Source organism: Rhinolophus sinicus, chromosome 18, assembly GCF_057876585.1.
Source record: "Rhinolophus sinicus isolate RSI-liver-muscle chromosome 18, RSI-T2T, whole genome shotgun sequence".
In the NCBI taxonomy this organism is placed as follows: domain Eukaryota; kingdom Metazoa; phylum Chordata; class Mammalia; order Chiroptera; family Rhinolophidae; genus Rhinolophus; species Rhinolophus sinicus.
This window is the reverse complement of record NC_142518.1, coordinates 52,796,806-52,807,132: the sequence shown is the minus strand read 5'-3', so window position 1 is coordinate 52,807,132 and position 10,327 is coordinate 52,796,806. Positions and strand designations below refer to the sequence as shown.

The following is a 10,327-nucleotide window of genomic DNA, read 5'->3' as shown; positions in this document are numbered from 1 at the left end:
CTGCTTCCCAATACAACCCTTCCTCCTAGAAGCACATTAAGCACACACAACCAGGAAAAGGCAATCTAGTATGATTCAATAGAAGAATAGAGGACAATACTGTTGATCTATTTAAACAGATGAACTGAAATAAGATGTATATTCATATTTGTTCAAAAATAACCAAACCAGAGGAAGCTTTCCAAACACCTTCCTAGTTCCTATATTTCGATTTGCACTAGGACTCTCCTTCAATGACTTCAGTTGGCAATATGAAAATAAAAACTCAGTGACAATTGACAAAGTCAAAATGCTTTTATTTATACTGAAGTTTAGCAAGTACATTTTTAACAAAGAAGGTATACTTTAACTTAATATATGGTAGAACAGAGAAACCATACATATAAGTTTCTAGTCTCTAACATACTACCGCATTTTTTCCCTTAAAAGACAAAAAGCCAAGCTGAAGTGAGCATAGAAAAGCATCAAATATGGTCAAGTTACTTTAGCCATGAGGATTTAGTTCATATTCTTAAACTCGTCAATCTAATGCAAGGACAAAGTTTACATCATTGCTTTTAGAATGTACACATGTTCCTTTTTTTATAACACAATATTGATTGAGCAGCTGCTTCAGTAAACAAAGCTTTGCTGATAAACACAATTGAAATAGTTCCATGTTGAACAGTTTCAGAGATAAACTGGAATCACAAGCATCTTCATTTATGTAAAGCCAGCAAGGACCTTTCAGGCCGAATAAAACTGTTGTGCCATTGTTAAACAGTAATAGTTATCCCCTTTAAAACAAAGAAAACAAGTTAGTTCTTCTGAGGAGTAATTCTGATACGTGCTTAAAAATACTAAACTTCTGTCTTCAGGAATCTAAATGATCTGCTGTTCAACAGGCTTGTTTCAGCATCGGTACAATTTTAAATTTCTTAACATTTCTGTATATTAATATGTCAATTTTCAAAGATCCTTCAAGTTTCATACTGTAGCCTCTGTTCTTTCCACAGCACTGAAGACATTGAAGACTGAAGATTCTTTGCATAAACTGTGATGTTTGTAGCAATCTACTTTACTTTTCTTTTTGTACATAATGGTGTATTTGAGATCCCTATGTTTTACCAAAACAGGGAGAAAGGAATATCTGGTCATGGTCTCGGGTAATGAGTTTTGTAGATTTAGAATTTCCTCTCCCCAGGTTAACTCAGAGACTGTGTATAATGGATGAAGGGAGACTAGTTCTGAATATGATTTTATCCACTGTGTTTGGTCAAACCAGTTTCTATTTAAATCTTGGTAATTGAAAGAATCCATACCATCCTAAAGTCAGAAAATATTTAATGGTGTGGGTAAAAATTATAATTGGAAACAATTGTCAAAAAATGATTCTACCTTATTTTGTCTAACCTTGTTCTTTTCCACAGCCATGGCTTATGGCCTGAGTCTCTATCCAGTTGCCTCATAAAAATTGGCCTATGGTCACAAAAGAAGAACCAGAAAAGAAAGTGTGGATGATCAGCACAAATCTATCACACATGCTTAAGAAACACTTCAAGTCTATGTTTGTGAGTGAAATGTATCATCTTCACACATAAAGGCGAGTAATTTATTGTTGCTGGACTGATATGCCTACTCTAAAACATTAATTTGGTCTAGTTCAAGCTTAGCATTGTCAGGAAGAAAATACCCTTTTTAAGACTTGTATATAAAATCTTTAAAATATTTATTCTTTTTGTGTAGAAGGCATAGTGTGGTATCAGGGGGATTTTCTGGATAGTACCTCAGAACCAAAAATAAAGACGTGTTAAGGTAATAGAAGAATAAAATAATCTGTGTCTATATTAGTCAGATGAACTGGAGGTTCAGACTTCATTAGAGGGCAACTAGACTACGAGCACATGGAATTCACCTGAAACTTTCCAGCAATCAGAAGAAAACAAAGCTTGAATTTTTGGAAACTGTATAGTCATCTGTCACCCCAGAGAATTCTTCTGACTCCCTGTGGCATCTGAGACTATTCTGATAAAATGTACCAGGTAGTTGCTCAGTATTCCAGTCTACCTTATCCTCCGCATACATAGCCAAAATGTCAAAGGAAAGTTCTTCAACATCAAATGGCAGTCATTTTACCAGTATTGAAATTTATACACTATAGCTAAAGCTTAAATCATGCAATACAAATTGTGAACATTACAAACTTGACAGCAATGACAAAACAAAATAATATCCTCTAAAAAAGGTACATGAGCATAGTAACAAATGCCAAAAAGCAATCATCATTTGTCCTTTAGAAAAATGAAATTTCTGAAAGTCTTCCTCCTTTATTATGTTTAATTATTATCTTTATAAAAAAAGACAAACATATCTGCCCACATCCTTCATTAAATGTGCCGGTTTATAAGGGCTATCTGAAACCGTTTCCACAGCAGATCAGAAATCCACAGAAACACTAGGCCAGCAAAAAGAAGACAGTATTAATATAAATCAATTTTTCTACCCAGAATACAATTAAATTGAGATTTCATAGTAATGAAATTTTTTCTCCTAATTTAGAAGATAGTAGCAACATGGAATCTTGCATAGCAGGCTGTATGATGTTGACACAGATTGTGTTACTGTTTTACATATGCCGATACTGAGTGATCATAAGGAAGGAGCTGATATTGACCTGCTAACTGACACTGATCCTTGGAGCAATCTCAAAGTTTGCCACATTTCAATTTCAAAATGCATTTCAGCTATAATATGAGTGATTTATCATTTAGTAGTAGCTGTCAAAGTAAACTCCTAGATAAAACAAAAACATCTGGAACTATAAACAGAGGAGAGCAGTAGCTGAATTTTAATCCAAACCTTGCATGCTCACTTCATTAGGAACAGGAAACAGCTAATTAGTAATTGAATGTTTCATGTTTTTAAGAGGGTTTGTACTTGAGTTCCAAACAGAGATGATCTAATATGCATTCTGGGCGCAGGCAAGATTAAAGATCAGGAAGAGCAAGGAACAAAGCCTCTCCAGAGCAATGTTAGGGTGCTCAGGGACTTTCAAGGAGTGACATTTGTGGGGAGCAGACAGAGTTTATTGCTTTAAGATTTATCAGATAAGTAAAAGGGGGAATTTGACACACACAAAGTGACCATTTTAAAAATAAAAATGAGGGCCCATGGAGTCCTTCCCTTAGCACATCACGGTCTGACATGAGCATACACCATGACCCAGGTGTCTGGTATGGCCACCTCTGTACAGGAGATGAGCCTCTGCCCATCAGTTATGCCCTAAAGGGCCACACCTGACTGTTCCAAACTCAAGTTAGTGTGAGCCTGGCATTCTGTGGTATGTATCTGAAGCTGATGAAAACGAAAAGCTAAAATTAGGTGTCATTAAAAATGCAGATATATGGGAAAGGGCCAGAAGAAAACACATAAGATTTCCTCATAGTCATGTAAAGTCGATTAAACATATCTATTTGTAAAAAAGACACTAGTTTATTTTGAAGTGACTTAATTTGAAAATACTGTTCCATTTCCCCTTTAGTTCAATATATGCTGTTTGCCATCAAATAATGAGACATTTCTGGATGTTATATTTTAGTCATACCTCTTTGTTATTTAATTCAGATATTTGGTATTAATGTAATCTTAAAAATTTTCATTTGCTTCAGTCCTTCTCCATGACTTGCTTCTAATTTGCATTAGTTCAGTGAATTAGGTTAAAGCATCACACCTAATCTATACAAGTAGACCTTTTAGTCTGTAGAGAGCACCAAAAGCCAAATGCCTGTACCTTAGAAGGAATTCTTTCAGAGAATGGAATGATTGCAATGTCACATTAATATGAATTAATGTAAATTTAAAAGTGTGTAAGGTAGGTAGCCATTCCAGCTGAAATTGCATGTACTGCCACAGGGAACTGATTATTGGAAAATTGATAAAAATTCAGTTGGCCTTTTACATAAGATAAACGGTGCTTCTGTCACAAAAGAACTTAATTCTCAGGCAGATGTAAAAATAATGTAATGGATTTGATTTTGCTTGTGTAAGGAGGGCACTTTAGGGGGACATTAAATCTTTTTGATCACCAGAGTACCATTTGACACATTGGAATACTGCTCTATTAGATTCTTAGGAGGCATGAAAATAATGACAGGTATTTGCCACCAGCCTTTGGCCAGGTCTCCATTAAGTAAACAGTTAAAAATATTTGAGGCCATTTCCTGGGCAATTCAAGCCAAATGACCCATTTGGTTCTAATCACTGGAACATCTTAGGCATCGGGCCACGTGTAGACCAGAGGGTGTGCAATGGAAAATACCTGTGATGTGACTGACCCATCATATCTGCCTTTCTCCTTTCTTATGCCTATAGATTTTTCAGTTTGCTTGATGATAGCTTAATAGAGAGGAAGCAGGATTGGAGATGGGAACGGAGCAGAAAGTATAAATGGGTATTTTTAGTAGCTTGGGTATGTGTTTTTATCATTACCTTCTTTACAGATAAGGAATGTGCTAATTAATAGAAAGGGATTAAATGAGTTGTTCCACCATCAACAGATCAAAGGAAGAACTAGGTGTGGTAAAATCTACAAACTAAAGCTCTCTATGTTCCCTTAGAGTGTGCTACAAGCAATGTGTATCTTTTAGGAAGGTGAGCTCTAAAACAGTCATAACAAATAGTGATCATTTGCCCAAACAAATTATGTCTTCACATAATTCCTGTTAAATCACAGATCAGCCAAATTTAAAGCTATTTCATAGTAATCACAGCTTAAAGTGGGCATATCTGCATTTTCATTTCTGTTACACCATTTAGAAATAGCATTTTCTCTGTCTTAAAAGTTCTACCCCTCTAGGATGCTGTGAGGATTAACATGGCAACATTTATGAAGCACTATGAACTCCATGGAAGAGAGGGGTTACAGAAGTGTAAAGTTATCATAGTCAATCATCATTATGATTATACCCTAACAACGTGTGAAACCCATTCTCTAGCACATTTTTCCTGTACGTGCAAGGTTCTATTTATTAGTGATGAACAAATAGCAATTGAAGGTTCCATGTTTTAAGAATTTGAGTATGAATTCTAAAGAATTACAACACTAGATAATCAGGTAACTGCTACAGCATACTATCCGTGCCTATGATCAGGTGGAGTTCCGCCATCAGTGTTCAGGCTGCACAGGAAAAAACAATAAGACTGGGTCAAAATTTCATTCCAACAGAAAAAATCCAAAATCTACTCAATGAACTCACGGAAAACCACAAACTGGCTTTATAGTATTTTGCGGTGCTATATATGACCAAGGCTTGAATAAATCTGTGTGCAATAAATGAATTATTTTATTAGGCTATCCCTTAATCATATATTCACCGATGTGAGTCTCATTCTATTAAAAATGAAATTATACAAAGGTGAGCAAAACTGTAGATTTACAGTAGTTTAAAGCTTAATCTTATTCTCTGGGGGTGATAATGACAATATAAAACCGTGTAAATGATATTCCCAAACTCTAAAATATACTTATGAGCCCCTCGTGCATGTTCTGCTGCTTTACAACCTGTGGTGAAACGCATGACTAGCTTAATAAGCAAGGCATTTAAAAAGGTATTTTTCCCCCTTTCACAGTCTAACACATGAGTAAAAGATCCACACCGTTTTCTCTGAGTTGAAATCATTGTTAATGATTGCAATTTCCCCTCAGGATGAGATTTCCTTCCCTGACAGAATGGTTATTTAAAAGTAACTTCTCACTATTTATTTTTTTTAAACTGCCAAGAAATGTGTCTATAATGTTTTTGAAGGTTTAAATTGATGTTTAGAAAAAAAATTATTTTTCCTACCCAGGGCTCATGTTTTCTTCCAAGTGTTTCCTTACCTCTTATTCACTTATATAAACAATGGGACTTCTTTAAGAACTAACAGGCATTACAAGCATACTTTGGGCTACCAAACCTTTCTCTTGAGATAGCTAACATATTGTGAACTAATGGCAATATTTTATAAATGATTTCTCTGGCTAAGTGTTAAGCGTTATGATTTATTTTAAGTTACTTAATTAGTGATGTGTCTCTGATTTTCAAATGGGCACTATGTTCTTTGGCACTAAATAAGATCATATTAGAAAAGTCATGTTTTCCTAACCAGAATAACAGAGAGAAAACAATGCACTGGTTAATGCTCTACTTTAATCTTACCTTCAATCCAAATTAAATATTCAATTAATTGCATGAATTCTACTTCAATTGTGGAAACATTTTCAGAATGTGACATTCTCAGAACAAATGAGCAACAGTAGTAAGGTTAGTCCAGGGTCCAGTTAGTTATTAGTACAGCAGCATGAACTTGAAACTATTAATTTGAGAGTAGTAAAAGTAGACCATTCCAAGATAGGGGCAGATAATAAAATAGTATAGCAGTTGATTTCTCTGTGTGCAGAGAAAAGCACTGATTTAAAATTACTTTTTCCAGAAGGGTGAAGTGCTTATTATTATAATACGGCAGTTTTTTAAAAATGGAAGTTTCTTGAACATAATAACCACTTGGACTTATTAGCCCTAAAAAACATCTGACTTATGTTTTAATCAAACCAAAGACAAGTCTGTTCTTTGTAATGGTATCATAATGGAGTATCAACCTCTCTTGCTAGCTTTTGATTCACTTTGTTTTTGTGAATTGATTCTTTAATATACCCTTTTCCCTTTATCTAATCTCTAGTTCTTATAAGACCCACCCTAAAATGGGACATTACCCTCCCTTCTAGTCTCATATGGGGATAAAATATAAAAATATACTTACCATGACTGTATACTAAAGAGCATATATTTTAGAGAAAATTTTACATATCAAGTATATGCCAAATATTTCACCCCTACTAAAATTTTTATGTGTATATGCAAACATAAATGCTAACTTCACGTGTATTTTATAGGACATAGCAATAATATATTTTACCTGTCATACTTGTTATAGAGTATTGATCTAACTTATTCATCAAGAAGATTAGACAAATATTATTAATATTTTACTAACATTAAGTCAGAGAAAGATTGAAGGACTTCTCAAGGTTAGTGACTGAGTTAGCCAGTTAGTAACTGGGAAACCCTGATGACTATACCAGTGCTCTTCCTACCACTTCATTATGTCTCCCATAGACCAGTAATAAAATAGCAATAAAAGCACATGTGTCAGCACATAGACCTCCAAATTTTGAGGCACACTAAGAGCTCCAGAAGTACTTGAATTCTATTTTCCAGCAGGGAAGAGAATGGCAGGGAAAGAATAAATAAAAACTAATATTTATGGAACACTGACTATGTTCAGAGTCATACTAAGCTATTCAAAGCACTTATGTCACATGTGGAATGACAGATTCTTTCACTACTTCTTGTTGTAGATAATGCTGTGGTGAAAAGTAGTGAGCTACTTATCTTTCTATGCTGATCCTCTAAAAAAATCTAACATTTTACCACCCACCTTCCATAAATAAGTTACAAATGTTTTGTAAAGTTCAAATTTATTTGAGTTTTGTATAGGATACATATTGAAAATGTATTAGGATAATACATAAAAGCACAACTAAGCTCTTTTTATAACTTTTAACTGCTCTCTTTGTATACTGAACTGATAGAAAAACACTAAAAATCCTCATTTCAAAGGAATCAAAATATGGAGAAAAGTGATAATGGAAGTAATGGAAAAATATTAAATGTTTGCTTGAACAATGCTAAAAATGACCATAGCCTATATTTCCCATAGAAGTTTGAAATGCAGTTACCAGGATATTGTAACATTTTAGTTGTGGGTTGTGCCTCACTCATTTTAAGTGGTTATTCACCAATGCTGAGATAACATGACATTCATTTGTATTGTTTTCAAGAAAATAAGAGCACTTAAATATTTATAGGATAATAGAAACACAGAAAAGAAATACTAATAAAAAATATGCTTTCTTGAAAGCTAAAAGGGGTTTGGTGAAATGTTGCCCAAATAAGCATTTGCATTACTGACATAAAGTAGATGCAACCTTAAGTATGTGGATTATTACCAATGTTTTATTTTATTTTTCTCTTAATTTCTTTTTTAAAAAAAATTTTCAGTTGCAGTTGACATATAGTATTACATTGGTTTCAGGTGTACAACACAGTGATTCGACATTTATATAACTTACAAAGTGATCACTCCCATAAATCCAGTACTCGTCTGACGCCATACATAGTTATTACAATACAACCGATTATATTACCCAGGTTGTACTCTACATCCCCATGACTATTTTGTAACTATCAATTTGTACAACTTAATTTCCTCCCCCACTTCACCCATCCCCCCTGCTTTCCCTAATCTGGCAACCATCAAAATGCTCTCTGTATCTATGAGATTGTTTCTGTTTTGTTTGTTTGTTTAGCCTGTTTTCTAGATTCCACATATAAGTGAAGTTATATAACATTTGTCTGTCTCTGTCTCTCTTATTCCATTTAGCAAAATACCCTCTGGGTACATCCATATTGTTTCAGATGACAAGATTTCATTCTTTTTTTTTTGCCTCAGTAACATTCCATTGTATATATGTACCACCTCTTCTTTATCCATTCATGCACTGATGGACACTCAGGTTGACGCCATATCTTGGTTATTGTAAATAATGCTGCAATGAACATATGGATGCAAATGTCCCTTTGAAGTAGTGTTTTGGTTTTATTCAGATAAATACCCAGAAATGGGATTACTGGGTCCATCATTGTCTCTTGTTACAGCCTTTGTGTTAAAGTCTATGTTGTCTGATATAAGTATTGCTACCCCAGAATATTTTTTTTATCATTTCCATTTTCAGTAAATGTCTTTTTCCCAGCCCTTTCCTTTCAGTCTGTGTGTGTCTTTACCTTTGAAATGAATCCCTTGTAGGCAGCACATGTAAGGGTCTTGTTTCCTTATCCAATCAGCCACACTGTCTTTTTGTAAGAGCATTTAATCAATTTACATTTAAAGTAATTGTTGATAGATATGTAGTTATTGCCATTTTATTATTCATAATTTTGGTCTTTTATTTTTTATCTTAAAGAAATCCTTCTAAGATTCCTTGTAATACTGGTTTGGCGGTGATGAACTCCTTTAGATTTTTCTATTCTGGGAAGCTCTTTATCTATCCTTCAATTCTAAATGATAGCTTTGTTGGGTAGAGTAATCTTGGTTGTAGGTCCTTATTTTTCTTCACTTTGAATATTTTATGCCAATCCCCTCTAACCTGTAAAGTTTCTGTTAAGAAAATCTGACAGTCTTATGGAAGCTCCCTTATAAATTACTAGTTGCCTCACTCTTGCTGCTTTTAGAATTCTCTGTCTTTATCCTTTGCCATTTTAATTATGATGTGTCTTGGTCTTAGCCTGTTTGGGTTCATCTTGCTTTGGACTCTCTGAACTTTCTGGGCTTGTATGTCTATTTCCTTCACCAGGTTAGGGAAGTTTTCAGTCATTGTTTCTTCAAATAGGTTTTCAATTCCTTGCTCTCTCTCTTCTTCTTCTGGTACCCCTATGATGAGAATGTTCGTATGCTTGATGTTGTCCTGGATGCCCCTTAAACTATTCTTATTTGTTTGGATTCTCTCTCTCTCTCTCTCTCTCTCTCTCTCTCTCTCTCTCTCTCTCTCTTCTCTCTCTCTCTCTCTCTCTCTCTCTCTCTCTCTCTCTCTCTCTCTCTCTCACCCTCCCTCCCTCCCTCCTTTTCTCTGCTATGATTGGGTGTTTTCTGCTACTTATCTTTCAAATCACTGATTTCATTCTTTGTGTCATCTAATCTAGTTGATTCCTTCAAATGTATTCTTAATTTCAGTTACAGTTTTCTTCATTTCTGATTACTAATTTTTTTGCATCTCCATTTTAATATTTCTTTTTTGAAGTTCTCGGTGAGATCACACAGCATCCTTAAAACCAGTGTTTTGAACTCAGCATCTGGTAGATTGCACGTCTCCATTTTGTTTAGTTGTTTTTCTGGAGCTTTGTTTTGTTTTTTCATTTGGGATATGTTTCTTTGTCTCTGTATTTTGGCAGCCTCCCTATGTTTGTTTCAATGTATTGGATTGAGCTGCTACATCTCCTGGTTTTAGTACAGCAACCTTATATAGTAGGTGTCTTGTGGGGCCCAGTGGCAAAATCTCCCTGGTCACCTGAGTTGGGTGCTCCAGGTGTGTCCCTTCTATTACTATTTCAGCATCTCTACACAGTGTTAAATAGAAAAGAGAGAAGCATGGTATTTGTGTGATTTTTCTAAGTATTACCCCAATCTCTGCAAAGTTTTAAGGCAGAAGCCATTATTCAATCATAGTTGGTTTTAGACTATTGTTTTGGTTAAT

The 10,327-nt window shown here is 34.6% G+C and overlaps 1 protein-coding gene across 2 annotated transcripts in view; it reads right to left on the bottom strand.

Annotated features, from left to right (window-relative positions):
- Window positions 1-275: 275 nt before the first annotated feature.
- Window positions 276-10,327, bottom strand: part of DACH2 (dachshund family transcription factor 2) — a 678,262-nt gene continuing 668,210 nt past the window's right edge. For both annotated transcript variants that reach the window (XM_074323712.2, XM_074323713.2), the window contains exon 13: window positions 276-5,155. In XM_074323712.2, the coding sequence (XP_074179813.1) occupies window positions 5,151-5,155 (5 nt within the window). In that variant the 3' untranslated portion in view covers window positions 276-5,150. The remainder of the gene's footprint in view (window positions 5,156-10,327) is intronic.